Source organism: Aquarana catesbeiana, linkage group LG02 (genome assembly GCF_042186555.1).
Source record: "Aquarana catesbeiana isolate 2022-GZ linkage group LG02, ASM4218655v1, whole genome shotgun sequence".
NCBI classification, from domain to species: Eukaryota; Metazoa; Chordata; class Amphibia; order Anura; family Ranidae; genus Aquarana; species Aquarana catesbeiana.
In genome coordinates this window covers 294,663,517-294,682,286 of record NC_133325.1, presented here as the reverse complement: position 1 = coordinate 294,682,286, position 18,770 = coordinate 294,663,517, and the positions used below count along the sequence as shown (strand labels likewise).

The 18,770-nt window shown below is 40.5% G+C and overlaps 1 protein-coding gene across 7 annotated transcripts in view; it reads right to left on the bottom strand.

Moving 5' to 3' along the window:
- Nucleotides 1–1,249: 1,249 nt before the first annotated feature.
- ATP11A (ATPase phospholipid transporting 11A) overlaps nt 1,250–18,770 on the bottom strand; it is a 254,699-nt gene continuing 237,178 nt past the window's right edge. For 2 of the 7 annotated variants that reach the window (XM_073614520.1, XM_073614521.1), the window contains one exon: nt 1,250–7,218. In XM_073614520.1, coding sequence (XP_073470621.1) covers nt 6,961–7,218 — 258 coding nt within the window. In that variant the 3' untranslated portion in view covers nt 1,250–6,960. Of the gene's footprint in view, nt 7,219–16,200; nt 16,292–18,770 lie in introns of all 7 variants that reach the window. The other 5 variants (XM_073614523.1, XM_073614526.1, XM_073614522.1 and 2 more) reach the window with 4 other exon arrangements.

Below are 18,770 nucleotides of genomic sequence, written 5' to 3'. Positions count from 1 at the left end.
ACTATACCTGTCTTTTGTATTTAAAAACAATATTTGCTTATCTCATAATCCACGCCGATATACGTCCTTACTTTGAGGAGGAATATCATTGTTATGGCAGCAGCTAGCTTTTTAATCTTTTTTTATCTTTTATCTTTCAAAAAGTGTTTTCCAGTGCTAAACCTTTCATCCAATTTGAAAATTGCTCCATTTGTAAATTTCATGAGCCAGTATAAAGGATTATTATTTGTTAAAAAAAAAAACACTTGTGGGTTTCACTAATCATTTTTTGTATAATTCTCCTTTAAGGGGTGTGGCAGGGGGTGTCCTATGCCTACATACTTTTGCTTATAGGTGTCCCCACATTTCCATCTCAAAAAGTTGGGGAGGTATGTTTAAAGTGTTACTAAACCCACAACAGTAAAATCAGTCTGTATATGCAGTAGAGCATACTTGTTTTACTCCCTGTGGAACCTAAGGGGTTAATCCTGCACATTGTGTAAAAAGGCTGTTTGATCCTGTCTTCTCTGATCCTCCCCTTCTTTTACTGTCCCCGATCCATCTCCTAATAATTCAGAGCCCTAGGAGGCACTCTGCACATGCTCAGTTTGGTGTGTATTGCTAGAGAGTTTTTATTTTGGAAGGGTGCATGTGATCAGCACAGTTCAGACAGAGGGTCAGGGATCCTGCAGCCTTATAGGACAGTCAGAGAAGAATGAAAACTCCTCCTACAAGCTTTAATTAGTGCTCGGCAGGATGCTGATAGACGTCACAAGACTGCTATAAACTGCTGATGAGAAAAGGTATTTAGCAGTTTATATTTACTAAAATAATTGCATTTCCATGTTCTGTGTACTGTGGGAGACCAGATATAGTGAATGCAGGGTCCTGGGTTTAGTAACACTTTAAGGCTACATTCACACGGCTGTAAAAATGTTACTGATGTTTTTCTGTAACAAAATTTCCTTCAAAAATGATACTTTCTTTTACATCGGTTCTAAATGTATAACATTGTCCTTTTTTTATTTTTTTTTATACCAGAATGCCTCGTATACTGTACATGTATACGTATGTCCTCGGACACAGTTTTTTGGATTTTGTGTTACACAGTGCATATTTATGCATCTGTCTGACTGTCTCTATTGAGAACAATGCGGCTGTGTTTAGATTGGTAAATAAAAAATGCTTGTAATTTTTTTATTTTTTAAATACAACTGTGTGAATGTAGTCTAAGGGGGAAAAAAAAGAAAAAACACAAAGATTAACAGCATTTTTACAAATAATAAACCTCTCACTTTAATTTCAAGCATGTCAACAAAACAAGTCAATACCAAATATTTTAAGGGACAGTACTTTTGAGGTTATTTTCATACAGTGCCAACATATCTTTCATCACATTTATCCACCCAAGTACATGAATGTATGCAGTTTACTTCATCACAGGAAAGAAAGAAATGTTTTAACATACAAAATAACTTATTAAAGTCAGGATTTCTATTGTAAGTACTATTTTCTTTTGGTCAAAAAAAGAAAGTTTTAATAAAACATAACTGCTGCCATTTGCAAATACAGTTTGAAATGATTTCACAAACACTGTACATTTTTACATTAAAAAAAAAAAAAACACAGCAAAGAAAAAAAAAAAAAAAAAGACTGATACGGCAGAGGATGTTGTACATTGTGCAGGCACAAAAAAAACTAACATTTGTGTTCTCCGCATAGGACATCTAGTGCCCATCTTAACTTACAGAAATAATGCCTTCTATAAAAAAAGAAAAAAAAAAACACATCAGAACCACATTTAAGTGTACAACTGGGATATGTCTAGGCACAAATATTTGTCTGTATAAAACTAAAATGATACATATGTACTGTTAAAAAAGATAATAATTAAAAAAAACCTTGAATGGAAGGCCAAGATATTTTTTTTTTCAAAAGGAGCTTTTGGGATTGCTAAATACAATCAAATGAACACTTTACCACTTTCTTTGTATAAGGAAAACAACTAATGCAGCCTAGTAGCTGATGCCCTCTTCTACTTTGTTGCAGTTTGACAATGAGGTTAATTTACTAAAACTGGAGGATGCAAAATCTGGTGCAGCTCTGCATAGAAACCAATCAGCTTTCAGATATTTTTTAGTCAAAGCTGAATTGAAGAAGCTAAAGTTAGAAGCGTATTCACTACCATGGACAGCTGCATCAGATTTTGCACTCTAACTTTAGTATCAACCCCAATACTTGGGAAATAAAAGCATTAAAAAGTTCCTTTGTATTATGGAAACTCGGCTTCTGTTCCTGCTTGAGACAAATTCAGCTATGAAATATGGGTGGCCACACATGGGGGGGCATTAAATGTATGAGACATCATGAAAAGTAAGTTTATTTTACAGAAAAAGCTGTACATTGTTTCAAAACTTATAAGTTATGCAAAGTTAGAATTGTATATAGAAAAAAAAATCCAATAGAATAGTGCAAGGTGAGAAAGTGCAAATTCCAGTATTTGTAGTAACCAATCACAATCCATCTTGTAATGCACTAGCTTTAGTAAAGCGAATTATGACTGGTTGTCATGAGATACTGCACTTTGTTCCTTCTGCTGGGGATTGAAGCAGCCTGACAGTACTCTAGTGGGTGTTTTATATTCCTTTAATAATGAGAAAACATCCAATTCCTTAAAGTAAAGTGTAAGCAGTCAATAAATATCTCTGTAATGCACAGACAGAAATCATCTTAAACATATAGGAAGTCTACGCTTTTTGTAGGTAGGTAAATAAAGGGCATCTATGTGCAAAGGAGATAAAGGCAATAAAGTCTAGTTTCTTGCTACTACAAACCAGGATCTACTTGAAGCTGGTTCTCTCTACTACTGGAGAAGGCAATAGGGATTTTTCATTAGAGTAGTAGAATTGTGCCGTAACTAATTGATGCAAATTTTCTCTCATTTTCTGGCCATACATGAAATATGTATATATACATATACGTCTGCTGATGTAAAAACATTTTTTTGTATTTTAAATACTAAATGCTGTATTTTGACATACCATTAAGCAGAAGCAGGAGTAGGAGCAATAATACTCTGCATCATATGTCATTAGGAAACTCAGCATACTGGAAAAAGTTTATTCCACTAATATGGTTCACCAAAGCTTTTTATTGAATGGGATATGCGTCAGTAAAATTATTGGCCCAATATTGAATATATATGGCAAATACTGCACCTTTTATCGTACTGCCAAAACACATGTCCATTTAAAGTTAGTATAACTTTCATTGGCATGAAAAGAAGGTCTCCATAGACATTAGATGAGGAAGCACCAGAAGACACTTCTGCTCGAGGCTTATTTGTGGAAACAGCAATCAGACCGGTTGAAAAACAATGACTGGTATTGTTTTACCCTAATAAGTCAGTGTCTTCATAGTATACAGTTCACCTCCCTGAGCTCTCTCCATAGCTAAAACATTTGTTTTTAGAGACCCAGAGGTTATCATAGATACCTAAATGTGATCAGGTCATGCCTGCACATCTGAACACCTTCTAAATGTCTATGGTGGCCTTAAAGGTACCTGTAATTGTGTAGACCATCTACAGAGAAAAAATGATTTATACATAATCTGCTAATAATCTGCGTATGTATTGGTCACTACTGACACGGCCAAGATATCTACTTGGGTACTGAACAGCTGGAATAGAAGATGACTTTATTGTATGAGTGCTTTGGTGTTTGCATGTGGTCCCCAACAGGTTTTTTCCATTGTCCTTGAATGCCAATAGTTATTGGCAACCAGTTAACAGCTTATTGTTACAGCACAGTTGGACTTCAGATTTTGTATGCAACTTAAAATACATCCTATGGAATAATTAATAATGGTTTCTGGTGTTTGTGTAGTATACCATGATTACATAAAACTCAGCAAAAGTATGTAGAGATACAGCTAGTTTGATTTTATATTAGATCACTGAGAATTGTGATGTCAGGAAATATTAAAGCTTTTGTCATGTTCTTTTGTTATGATGAGACTCCTATTTTTTTATTTTGGCTAGTTTGCATTTTAACTGTAATGTACAATTGGGACTGTGGTTCACCTTGTGAACCAAACCACGAAACATAATGCTAGGAATACTATATTAAACGTTTATACATTTAAAATGTACTTTAACTGCTGACAAGTTTCTGTTAACACATGGTTTTAGAGTTTTTAGGCGCCTTTCACACGGACGGCTGTTCTGCCACAGTTAAAAGCATATAGTATGTTCTCTGAAATTCAAGACTCCAGGCACTGCGATCAGCTGCATTTGTACAGTGCGATTACCTGCGTTTACATGCGGCTGCGTTTGGAACATTCTTGCCATTTCTGATGTGCTTCCTGTTGCTTTTCTTTCCTTGTTGCCGCTGCTATCCGCAGGAGAAATAGTATACTGCGGTTACCTGCAGTTATGTGCAGATAGCTGCGCTAAATCTCTCCTGGACGCAGTCAATTCTATTTTTTCTATCCGCACCAAACCGCATGTAACTAAATCGCAGCTAAATGCAGTGTGTAAATGGGGCCATAGGAAAGCATTGTGTGCTTTTAGCTGCGATAGAAAACCAGAAACTCTGCAGCTAAAAGCACAATTCTATCCGTCCGTGTGAAAGCAGTCTTGTCCCATGAGTTTCTTTCCTGCGGTGGTAACGGCACTTATAGATAAGCATAGTTAGGAAGAAGCATTGGGGTTGATTTATGAGAACTGGAGCAAAGAAAAGAGATGTACTTTGTTTATATTGTGTTGGTGATCTGTTATTTATGATAGACCCAGCATTGCATATTTAGGGGTAATTGTGAGGGGGCCCACAAGATGTTCTTCCTTTTAATTTTGGTAAGAAAAAAGTTAATGTGTATGTCTACCCACAATTATTTTTTTTAGTTTTAGACTGAGTGAGGAAGAAACCTCTGTCAAGTTCTTACTTCTTTCCAGAGCTCCCTAAGGGACCATTGACATCTTTGCAGTGTGTTACCATACATTATGTCACTTATTAATGTCACATATTAATGTGCGGGGCATTAATACAGCCCATTCATTTGAAAGGGCTTACTAATGCACCAGGAAAGGTTCATGCACTATTTTTAGCTACACAGCGTGCCACAAATATCACCATGCATTGTAGTGCGCTGCAATGCAGGTGTCTTGGAAATGGCGTAATGGGGTGCCATTAATTCTGAGCACACTAATGTACATTCCTATGCATTACCACAATGCAACTGTGAAATTCTGGCTTTATAGACCTTTTACATAAGGGCCCATTTATAGAAGCAGGTGCAAATCATGGGGTGTAGAATGCACATGCTGGTGTGCCTTCTACACCTGTACTGCAACTTTGTTTAGCATTAAGACAAAAACAATAGATTTAAACTCTATGCATGTTGCACTGTGCTACTGTACGAAGCATTGCATAAAAATGCAGACATAATACATTTGTTGTAAAACACATCAATCTGTATGGTGTGAACAGGGTACATAGAAAACAATTGGTTATCTATGTATCCTTGGGTTGAGCCTGCTTAGTATATCTAGCTGATCAACGCAGCACAGTCAACTTGGTGGGAATGAGCCTTTACTGTCCTTAGAGAGAACTGAGAGAAGATCTCCAACAAAAACACAGATCAAAAACTTTTTTTAATACAGTAGGGGAAGTTAGAATCCATGTCAAGTTTTTTTATTGCTCTCGGTTTCCCAAACTAAAAAAATATATATTTTTCTTGAGAGTAGCCACAGCCTGGGTAGAAAAGCCCATCCCCTGCCAGCATACTGCAGAGAAGGACCCTTGCTCTTTCTGGAGAAGCAGCGACCTCTTTGCAGAAGACCAACATGTCCGCTAAAGAGTCAGGCCTAAAGCTCTGAGGTCAGCCCAGCTCAGGCTCCCTGCTGATTGCATGAGCTTTGCTGACTGCAGTACTATAGGTGTACCTCTGCAAAGTAAACACTGTTTACACACAGGGGGGAAGGGTCTACAGCTGCTGGCATGGCACTGGCTTTTCTACTGGCTGTAGCTGGTTTAGAAAGAAAACTAAGTCATTGAACAGATTTGGTTTTAATGCCCCTAGAATGTATTTAGTGGATTTAAACTAAAAGTTCTACTAACGGTGTTAGGTGTAAGTTCAGGTTTAGAGTTGTAATTAGGTTTAGGCTATAGGCTACATTTTGTGGTTATTTTCAGGATCGCAGCCAAAGGTCACATTCAGGATAATGGTGACTTAGCACTACTTCATCAGATTTGATGAATTCTTGGGTTACAAAAATCACTCACTTTCATTCTTTGCAATTTTATTGCAATAAAAACATATGTACACTTAAGTATTGGCTTTTTTTTCCTTTATACTCCAGTTTTAATAAATCAACTTCAATGTATGCCACACAGCACATGAGCACATATAGGAATCCAGAGAGGAACTAATGGGAGGAGGAACACAACTAAGACATGAACATATTTGGCAACTTACAATGACATGACTGATGGATATTATTTCTTTAAAAGCAGTGAACACAGGGAAAACACCAGCTTGTTCTTTTGGTACCAGCAGCAGAGATAAAAAAAAAAAAAAAAAAAAAGAACAAGATGTACAGTTAGATAGTATGTTATGCTGTACCCACCAGCTACCTTTTTGACTTTAACATATAATAGAAATCATTCACACATAGTTCAGTAGTATAAAAACAACTAAAGCTGACATGACTAATAAAACACAAAAAACTCTAAACAGGTAACAAGGAAAATGTATAGTGCTCTCAGTCACACAGTACCAGACTGTGAAGATTGTTCTTTGCTGCAGTGCTTAAAAAAATAAACCAAGAGCCTCCCAGGCCGAGAAAGAAGCAATCTCTCTTAATTTTAAACAGTGGTGGTCAGCATCCAAGAGGCTATTGTTTTTACAACAATCATTTTGCTGAATTTCCCAACATATAAAGTAAAATAAGAGTTCATAAAGGCCTGCAGTGGTGATCTGTCACACTGATGTTTCCAACCCTGACCGGCTGAGGTATGAGTCCGTACTGGAGCTATAGCGGGTATTGGAATAGCCAAAGAGGGATGGAAGGTGGAAATAATCATTGCCTCGCCAGTGAGTAAGCATCACTTTTTTAGAAAAATAATTAGACCTGCTGGCTGTAGCACTGTTGAATTCGTTGCTTTGGTAGTTTGGACTCTGCATGGAGGCTAGAGGCGTGAACTCAGAAACATGGTCCTGAGAGAGGCTGGAAGCATTCTGTGGAGAGAGAACATAAGTTAGGAGGCAGATAAACTGGCTTTCATTGTATGAAGTGAAACAAGAATATTGGTATATTTACCCACCCAGACAAGATGGACATTTTTGACCCCTACTTTCACAAAATATAAATTATGTAATTAAGGAGCAAAACAGTTTTTTGTATATCAACTCTCAAGGTGCTGGTCAGAATCAAGAATGGGATCTCATAACTCTGCCTCAAGGAATACATTTTGGGTTTTAGGACTGATTTTACATGGTTAGACAACTACTGCATACAGTATGTGATGCTTACCAAGATCACCAAATCTATACGTGGAGACTTAGTAGATACCAGATTCCAGTTTCCCTAACATGGACATAGCACTAAGGTGCATCTGTGCCCAGACTATGGACATCAAACTCTTTACATTCACCCAACAAGCAGAAACAGAGTTTCAAAAAAATCCTCACTGATCTCCCTAGGTTAATTTTGGACTTGTTCACATCACACATGGTTGTTGGTGCGCACTAGCAGGAAGAGTAATGCCGCGTACACACGGTCGGACTTTTCGTCTACAAAAGTCCGACAGCCTGTCCGACAGACTTCCGACGTACCTTCGGCGGACTTGCGGCAGACTTTCTTACGAACGGACTTGCCTACACACGACCACACAAAAGTCCGACGGATTCGTACGTGATGACGTACACCGGACTAAAATAAGGAAGTTCATAGCCAGTAGCCAATAGCTGCCCTAGCATGGGTTTTTGTCCGTCGGACTAGCACACAGACGAGCGGATTTCGGGGTCCGTCGTACTTACGACGTAAAGATTTGAAGCATGTTTCAAATCTAAAGTCCGTCGGATTTGAGGCTAAAAAAGTCCGTTGAAAGTCCGGAGAAGCCCACACACGATCGGATTACCAGCCAGCTTTAGTCCGTCAGCGTCCGTTGGACTTTTGTAGACGAAAAGTCCGACCGTGTGTACGCGGCATTAAGATGCGAAAATCTTTGTCTGTCCATTCATTTCTATAGTGCTTTGAAATGGGGTTCTCCCAGATGGGCAACCCCTTTCCTTTGCCTCTGAGCTCACCTCCTTCTCCCAAGGGCTTGGAATAAAAAAAGTACACTTCAGAATCATGGGCGTCTGCAGGAGGGGGCAAGGGGGGGCAAGGGGGGGCAAGGGGGGTCAAGTGCCCCCCCCCTGGAATCAGCAAGGTGTCCACATGCTAGGGAGGAAAGTACAGGAAAGTAAAGTCAAACATGATAAGAGGATGTTCACTTCACAGGAGCTCAGCCTTATTTATTGTCGGGCTGACACCTGAATCTCCTTCCCTGCTGTCACAGGCTGCCCAATCGCTCTTATCCTCTGTTATCAGCGAACTGCTTGTGGAATGTGTCTCCAATTGCAGGACTGCTGACCTGTCAGCATAGACTGTGTATCTCCTTACACTGTCATCCTGGTTGGACATCAGGCTGAACCTTCTGTTATCATGTGAAGAGATTTAACATTATACTTCCCTGCATGCTTTTGCTTGGCTACTCTTATGCCGCGTACACACGGTCGGACTTTTCGTCTACAAAAGTCCAACGGACGCCGACGGACTAAAGCTGGCTGGTAATCCGATCGTGTGTGGGCTTCTCCGGACTTTCAGCAGACTTTTTCAGCCTCAAATCCGACGGACTTTAGATTTGAAACATGCTTCAAATCTTTACGTCGTAACTACGACGGACCCCGAAATCCGCTCGTCTGTGTGCTAGTCCGACGGACAAAAACCCATGCTAGGGCAGCTAATGGCTACTGGCTATGAACTTCCTTATTTTAGTCCGGTGTACGTCATCACGTACGAATCCGTCGGACTTTTGTGTGGTCGTGTGTAGGCAAGTCCGTTCGTTAGAAAGTCTGCTGCAAGTCCGCCGAAAGTCCGCAGGAAGTCTGTCGGACAGGCTGTCGGACTTTTGTAGACGAAAAGTCCGACCGTGTGTACGCGGCATTAGGGCTCCTTTACGTGTGTGGAAGTGACTGTTGCTTCTCTGAAAAGATCCATGCTTGGATCGCTTTTCAGAGCCATTTAACCACTTAAGGACCGAGCCTCTTTCTGAGATTTGTTGTTTACAAGTTAAAAACTGTTTGGTTTTTTTGCTAGAAAATTACTTACAACCCCCAAACATTATACATTTTTTTTCTAACACCCTAGAGCAGGGATCTCCAAACTACGGCCTTCCAGCTGCAGAACTACACGTCCCATAAGGCATTGTAAAACTCTGACATTCACAGACATGACTAGGCATGATGGGAATTGTATTTCCAGAACAACTGGAGGGCCATAGTTTGGAGACCCCTGCCCTAGAGAATAAATTGGTGGTCGTTGCAATACTTTCTGTCACACCGTATTTGAGCAGCGGTCTTACTAGTGCACCTTTTTTGAATTAAAAAATAAGACAACAGTAAAGTTAGCTCATTTTTTTTTATATTGTGAAAGATAACGTTACACCGAGTAAATTGATACCCAACATGTCACGCTTCAAAATTGCGCCCGCTCCTGGAATGACGACAAACTTTTACCCTTAAAAATCTCCATAGACGACATTTAAAAAACGCAAGCTCATCAGGACGGGGCACGTTTAAAAATCGTTTTTCTAATTTATTTTATCTTTTATTTTTTATTTTTACACTGTTTTTAAAAAAAAAAAAAAAAGTGTCACTTTTATTCCTATTACAAGGAATGTAAACATCTCTTGTAATAGAAAAAAAGCATGACAGGCCTTCTTAAATATGAAATCTGGGGTCAAAGATCTCAGATCTCATATTTACACTAAAATGCAATTAAAAAAAAAATGTCCTTTTAAGAGCTATGGGCGGAAGTGACGTTTTGATGTAGCTTCCGCTCTGCAATGATATGGAGACGGGTGGGGGCCATCTTCCCCTCCCTCATCTCCATACCCAGCAAGGGTGAAGATCCGATCGCCTCTGCTGCTGATGGCTCCGGTAAGCGACGGAGAGCACTGAAGTGCGGCGGGAGGGGGGCCCTCTGCTGCTGACGATAAAAGTCACGGTTTCCCGCTGCAGAGACCACTTTTATCTGAAACCGGATCGCTCACTGAAGAAGGAGATACCGGGGTTGTGGCAGCTAGTATAACGACGGTGACGGTCCGAAAGTGATTAAGAGGTGGTGAGGAGGCAAGATTTTGCCTCCTCACCACCGGATTTAACCCAATAATTGCCATATGGTGGATTGGACTGTTATTGTACCTTTAAAGTCCCAATTGGTAATTTTTGGTTAAGGTCACAGCAAAGTCTGAAATCCTTTTCTATATATTTGCTCTGAGTTAGTCATTCAAAAGTACTGAGTGACAAAGTCATTCATGAAACTGAGTTTGCAAAGCTTGAAACACTCTATACGTGTCTGAGTCAGTCAGGTGGTATGGTCTGACTCAACTCTGCTAGGAAAAATGGAGTACATGGGTTATGTCCCTTTCTCTGTGCATCATTTTGCAATTGATGTAATCTGCTATAAATGTCTATTTCACAATATCAACTGTTAGCTGTGCCTCAAAATCAAGGTGAAGGTTTAGAGATCCCTGCCTGATGGGTGCAAATTATATATAAAATATTCATATGCCACATATAGGCTGGGTTCACACTGGTACGTCACGACAGTCGTACCACTTTGGATCAAACTTTGCCCTGCGACTTGAAGTCCGACTTCAATGAACAGGGATCCGACTTCGACCCCCGACAATACCAGGCACTGTGTATGGTATGAATCTTTAGAGGGAACTCCACGCACATTGTAAAAAAAAAAAACTCAGCATGGGTTCCCCCTCCAAGAGCATACCAGGGCCTTTGATCCTGAAGTCGGATCAAAGTCAGATCGCCGTCTTGACTGACCCGACTTTGGCATGCGACTTGTGCTCTGAGGATCTTGAAGGGGAACTCCACCCCAAATAAAAAAAAAAAAGGCATGGGTTCCACCTCAAAGAGCATACCAGGCTCTTCGGTCTGGTATGGATTTTCAGGGGAACCCCCACGCCAAAAAAACGACGTTGGGGTCCCCCCAAAATCCATACAAGACCCTTATCCGAGCACACAGCCCAGCAGGTCAGGATAAGGGGGTGGGGAAGAGTGAGCACCCCCCCCTCCTGAACCATACCAGGCCGCATGCCTTCAACATGGGGGGTGGGTGCTTTGGGGCGGGGGGGGGGTCCTGTGCCCCCAACCCCAAAGCACCTTGTTCACCTAAAAAAAATGTCAAAAATAAAACACAGGTTTTTAAAGTCATTTATTAAGGCAGCTCCGTCGTCTCCTCCGATTTCTTCTCCCCTCTCTGCCTCCTCTACTGATGTCTTTTGCCTCTGTTCCTCTTCTCCGCTGTCTTCTCCCTCTGTTCTTCTTCCGATGTTGACGCAACGTTCTCTCCTGCTCTAACGCTGGGTGCCCGGTGTGCTACTAGTTATATTGGCATGGGGCGGGGTCACCGGGTGATGTCATGATGGGGCGGTGACGTCATAAGGGGCGGGCCTTCGGTGACCCCACCTCATATAAGTAGTGGCACACCGCACACCCAACATTAGAGCGGGAGAGAGCATCGAGTCAACATCGGAAGAAAAACAGAGGGAGAAGACCCGGACAGCGGAGAAGAACTGGCAGCAGACATCAGTGGAGGGGGCAGAAGAGTCGGAGAGGGGAGAAGAAATCGGAAGAGACTACAGAGCTGCCTTAATAAATTACTTTAAAAACCTGTGTAATGTGTTTTATTTTTGACAATTTTTTTAGGTGAATGAGAAGGGGTACAATGTACCCCTACTGATTCACATAGAGTGGAGGGCCGGAACCTGAGGGCCCACTTGTGAAAGGGGGCTTCCAGAGTCCGATGAGCCCCCCGCCCGTAGACCCCGACAACCATGGTTGTCGGGAAGAGGCCCTTGTCCTCATCAACATGGGGACAAGGTGCTTTGGGGTGGGGGGGCGCAGGGCCCCCCTGCCCCAAAGCACCCACCCCCCCATGTTGAGGGCATGTGGCCTGGTACGGTTCAGGGGGGAGGCGTTCGCTTGTCCCCAGCCCCTTTCCTGACCTGCCGGGCTGTGTGCTCAGATAAGGGTCTTGTATGGATTTTGGGGGGACCCCAACGCAGTTTTTTCGGCGTGGGAGTTCTCCTGAAAATCCATACCAGACCGAAGAGCCTGGTATGCTCTTTGAGGTGGAACCCATGCCTTTTTTTTTTATTTGGGGTGGAGTTCCCCTTCAAGATCCTCAGAGCACAAGTCGCAGTGATATTTAATGGGCTGAATTAGGATCAAAGTCGGACCAAAGTAGTGCACGGAGCATTTTCAAAGTCGGACCGACCTATATCAGACCAGTTAAGATGGCTCCCATAGGGAAACACTGATTTTCACAAGTCATGCCACATGAGCTCCCAATGTCGGAGCGTTTGTCACACCAGTGTGAACCCGGCCTTAGCCCGAGTTCACACTAGCGCGATCTCAGAGATCGCATGCAATTCGCATCCGCACTGCAGGTGCCGATCCCATGTGATCTCTGAGCAATGCAAGTTCAGCTATACAGTTGTATGGCTGAACTCGCATTGGATTCACACAGAAAATAGTGCAGGGACTTGTTTTTCCCCGCACTAGAATCAGATCGCATGGGTGTTCTCGCACTGCGATCTGTGAACTAAACTGGGGGTGTCATTAACTTTGTTAATGACGCCCACAGTGGTTCGCACAAGGCAGTGTGAACTGCCTGCAGGAGAGGAGCGATGCGGGAACCAGCGCCGTAATCGTGCTGGTTCTCGCACCGCATCAGTGGGAACCCAGGGTTAAGACTAACAGTATCTGATTAAAACTGAATAAAAATTAAATCTTATTTTTTTTAGCTCCAATCATAATGAACAAAGATATACAAGATATATAAACATTATAAACACAATATATAAAAAAAAGCTATTTAAATTCATATCCTGCCTACAGTGACTTTATTTTGTTACAAGTTATCATCTAATTACTTTTAGAATTGTTAGTATATTGCTGGTATTTATGGTAGAGTCAGTTTAGTTACAGGTTGTCAATTAGACTTTAAGGAAGCATTTCATTCTGCTTTGTTCTTGTCCTTGTGGACATGACAATAACATTTTTAATCTTGAATTACATGAAAAAAAACCTTTTTGTAGAACATTTGTGAAATAACTGCCAATATAAAAAATAAAAAGCACATACAGGTTAAATCACTATAATAATGTAAAATAAAAAAAGTGTTAAAGCATCCTCTTGTTTAGAAATGGATATCTATGAGATGTTTATACATTAGTGGCAGAACACAGTGTAACTGAGTCTTGTTGTATTATATGAATTATGACTCCCATAGATTGGCTCATATATCAGCTGCAGTCATATTGACATTTAGTTATTTATTATAGTCTCCAACACAACGTCCCAAATGATGGGATGTTGATTATGAATTCTGAAGGGATTCTGATGTGTATTTAATAATTTAGACATATTATGAATCTGCTATACATTTTGAAAGGTACTGCGTACTCTCCTATGAAGCAAATTACGTATATGCAGTGGCGGCCCGTCCATTAGGGGCGCCGCCCCCCTAATGCATGCACCCGGCCCCTAATCTACATGCAGGGCACCGGACGCAGGGGTTATTTTTTTAGGCGCATGATTAGAGCCTGAGGCTCTAATTGGCAGAGCCCTGAGCCCACCCAGTTGTTTGACAATGGGGGGGGGGGGGTTGGATGCACTGATCCCCACCGTCCATCTCCCGCGCAGGGGGTGGTTTTGGTGGGAGCACTGATCACCACCGCCATCTCCCGCGGAGGGGGGGCAGGTTTGTTTGCCAGCCGCCACTGCATATATGTCATTCAAGTAAAGTCATATGAAACAAGTATGTGCACCCCATGGAAATTGTTAACATTTTCAACATATTTGAACAGGTAATCAACATATTTGAACAGGTAATCATTCAAACTATGCCTACAGATGAACTTGATATACTTAAACAAATGACACTTAAAAATTCCCACGGTCTGATACAGTGTTTGTAAAGCTTTATTTAAAAAAAAACAAAAAAACAATAAACATGTCACCCCTGTTGAACCCAGACTTTGTTAGGTAGTTTCTTCCCTGGTCAGAGTGACTAGAGATTGACAGCTCTGAACCCAGAAGGGCACAGAGCTAAGCACATCCAGGGTCATTTATAACAGGGAAAAACAGTAGATGAATGTTTAGTGATCTCCCACTGCTTTCCATCCTAACAACCACCAAGAAGGTCCCCAGATACCCAGGAGGGATAGGTAAGCCCGGAACACATGGTGGTGGTCATAAGGGGTGCTGGGTAGCCATGTTTCCGAGCATGTAGAAATGACTGGGCAGATTTACAGCCACCCAATCATTTCTACTAGAAAGCGGGCAGCCAAGAGTAAACATTTAACAAACTTGTTTACATGCTGGCACTGCCGCCAATAGAGTAGTTATATTATCAGCAGCAAAAAGGATTTAACCTTGGATATTCAGAGTCTGGTGTTCTCATTGCAGCTGACGTGGGTGGTGTCAACATGTCAGGATCAAAAGAGCCCTCTAAAGCCCTTAAAAGTCTATATCAGGAACTAGTTGGCAGTTTTGCAAAAGTCCATTCTGCTAAAGGAGACAATATAGGCCTGTGAGGTCAAGGGTGTACTTTTCACAGTACACCATTACATCTTTTTGTGAAGAGATGAGTGAGAAGTCAACATTTTCCTTGTGTTTTTATTCAAGTACATTACCATTATTTGCAGGCACTGTTTAAATGAAGAAGTAATGTTTGCCTGTTCCAATACCGTGAAAAAGTAAAAAAATTGCTTGGTGTACTTACTTTTCCACACTTTTCCACAGTTTTGAATAGAGTGGAGGAAGAACAGACCCCTTCTGTTTCCAAAATGTACTGTGCCAGATTTCTAAAATACTAGTCAACCAAAACCATAACAACCCCCAACTCTCAGCCTTAGCCAAACTGCGGGCCCCCACCTAGACTCTAAATCGCATGTTAAATCCATAAGCATGCCTATATAAGCAGCTACAATCCTAATACTGATTCCAAATGGAGCCAAACATTTCTTGTACAAAATCAGATATTGTTATAATAACAAGCATCCAACACAACCTTACTGACAGCTGCAGTCACTTTAGCCATCAGTAATGTGTACCAACACCTTGAAGCCTAGCTTCCAGGCAGTAGTGATCACATTTAATTCATCTAATTCGACCATTCAGTAATAGATATTGGTTTTACAAGAGGTATAACAGAAGCAAAATGATTGCTAACATAAGACCAACTGTAGTTTCTTGTTTTCTAGAACTGCCCTGGAGAGAATGATATTTCACATTCTACAGGGAAAATTCTGTATCTCTGTATTAACTGCTCTTTTTTTTATATTTTTTTCTAATACTTGTAAAAGTGAACTTGGTTTGGCCTAAAAATCAGTAAGGTAATAAAGTTTTAGTGACTTGTAAAGGAGACCTCTACTCCTTAAGCATATGTTTTTGTGTTTTGTTTTTTTATTCCTAAATTTTAAACAGCTAATGAATTTTGAAAAATTCCAGAGCTTTATACCAGTCCGTGTTCATTGCCCAATAGCAACCAATCAGATTCTCTCTTCAAAGCAAGGGAGTTCATGGAAGCCTTCATTGATTGCTGTTGAGCAACACAGCCTCTCCAAGATGATTCTCCCCTAGGACAATTCCATAAATAAAGCTCAATATTGTTTTCTGACAAAGCAGCAAGCATAATCCACAAATGGTCAATTAAATAGTAGTAATACTCAGTTGAAGGCCAAATAATTTCAAAACAGATAATTGTATACTTACATCTTCTAACATACTTACAAGCTTCCCATAGTAAAATACATGATGTGATATTAAAAAAATAAAATCACGCACAGCAAAAAGGTTTGGAGGAAAATACTGAGAGTCAGCACACCAAGAGAAAAACATCATGATCACACATATATCATACGGTACCTATCCAGTGAGCTTGCTGCACTTATCTGTTTACAGCACTGGATTCTTCCAGAAGTGGCCCCTCAATGCCCGACTTTAGTTTCAATGTCTGCTGTAGGGAGGGGAAGAACACCAAGATATGCTCTGGGCGTCACTTGTGAATTAACACACATGGAAAGGGCTACATATGCAATTAAAAGGTTTGTCCACCCAAAAGTGACAATTTAGGTATAGGTGGAGCCCAGTGGGCAGAGTAAGCCCCTGGCTTTTTATGCATCTTGCATACTTAAATAGCCTGATTTCCCTGCTGTAGTTATTAGCTTTGTTTATGTCCATCTCTTTGGGTGTTCCTGTCCAACTTTACATTACAGAATCTTGCGTCACATTATGTGCAATATAAAATAAATACAATATCCATTAAGAAGACCAGAAACACCCATAATGGCCACAACACAGACCTAGCAACTCAAGGGAAGATTTTGCCAATATAGTCCTTAAAAGATATAAGAAACTGTCATGTGGTTTAATTCTCCAGTATCTAGAGATAATATATCAGTTGTGGGTGTACTGACCCTTTAAAGTTAAGAGCGTATTACATACTTATATAATCTAAAATGTGTTAAATTGAAGAGATTGGTAAGAGATTAACTGAATTGACTGAAGTAGCTTAAAGTGGAAGTTCACCCTAAAACTAAAATCTGCAAATCTACTTGGATCCACAATGTAAGACTAACATATTTAACCCTGTAAAGCAAAAGTCGCTATTCATACCTTTTCTGAAGTCGCTCCGGTCCAGTCTCTAGCGGCAGAAGCTGTGTGTAGGAGACAACTGATTACGGCTGTGAAATGCCTGAGAAGTGACGTCATCCATAGAGTTACTATGGGGCTTCTGTTGCTGGCTGCCTTTTATACACCCGCCTACACACACAAGCCGCCGTTGACAGCTCAGCATGGGACCGCACCAGAGTGACTTCAGAAAAGGTATGTATAGTGATTTCTTTTTTACAGGGCTAGATAGGTTAGTCTAATGGTGCGTACACACGCTCAGACATTCCGACAACAAAATCCTGGATTTTTTCCGACAGATGTTGGCTCAAACTTGTCTTGCATACACACGGTCACACAAATGCTGTCAGAAATTCCAAATGTCAAGAACGCGGTGACGTACAAGACGTTCGACGAGCCAAGAAAAATGAAGTTCAATAGCCAATGCAGCTCTTCTGCTTGATTCCGAGCATGCGCGGAATTTTGTCCGTCGGAATTGTGTACACACGATCGGAATTTCCAACAACAAATTTTGTTGTCGGAAAATTTGAGAACCAGCTCTCAAATTTTTGTTGTCAGAAATTCCGACACCAAATGTTCGATGGAGCCTACACACGGTCAGAATTTCCAACAACAAGCTCCCATCGAACATTTGTTGTCGGAAATTCCGAGCGTGTGTATGCGGCATTAGAATGTGGATGTAAGTAGATTTAGAGATTTTAGTTTTAGCCTGAACTTCTACTTTAAGAATTAAGTGAAGTAATTGAATTAAAGTATGTAAGGGTACATTTTTTTTCTTTTGGTTTTGGACAGAATAGGGAAGGACTAAAACCTTGTGACGTTTTACTGCTGATAGGGATTTTACCCTTTTCTACTCCATCCAAATGTGGCTAGACTTTAACACAGCAAAATAAAGATCTTTATAACAACACAAGCTGAATATTATGTTGTTCTAGCCTTTAAAGTAACAGATAGCAAGTTCTTAGAGAGATACTTTCTAATGGAGATCTAGTAGAAAAATTCTCACATTGATTTCCTTTTCTACTTATTTTACAGATATATTTATTTCTTTTTAGTCTCTTTGGGTGTGGTTTGTGTAGTGATTCAAGATACAAATAGTGTTACCTAATGGGATTTCCAGTTTCATTTTCACTTTAACTAGTTGGTTTGGGTCACTGAGCTGACTCGATTTTGCTGCGGGTGTGAGATGGGATGGTCTTTTCCCACAACCAGAACACAAGGCTGTATAGTGTATGTAGCCAAGGGTACAAACAGTTTATAAAGCGCGCCAAACAAGCATGGCTGTTGTAGGAAATAGTTTGTTTTGGCCATCTTGGCTCAAACTGACTAGTTAAAGGGAATGTAAAGCTGGAAAATCGCTTAAAAAGTAAACCTGTCACAAGCCTTGGAGATTGAAGTAGCAAATAAAACATGTTCCCTGTAAATCTTCCCCTTCTACCTCTAAGCCTCTCAATTTGTACCTTAATGTGATGGAGGGAGACCCTGGAGATTGTCAGAAGTTACACGAAAATTCAAGGTTTACTTAAAAATTTAGAGGCCTATACTGGTAGATATCTTGATCATTTGGACTTGCAGTTTTCACTGTAGGTAACCCATGCTTATGCATTTTGTCATTATATTCTATGTTTCAATAGCCCAGGCTTGTAAGGTTTACTTTAAAAATGTGTACTTCATTTTATGCCAATTTCATTGTGTCTTCCCATTTTTTATTAGTCTATCTTTATTTTAATGGCATCTACATGACAGTTAAACCTTAACTTTATTTTTTATAAACAAAGTTTATTTTCTATTGATGTAATCATAAA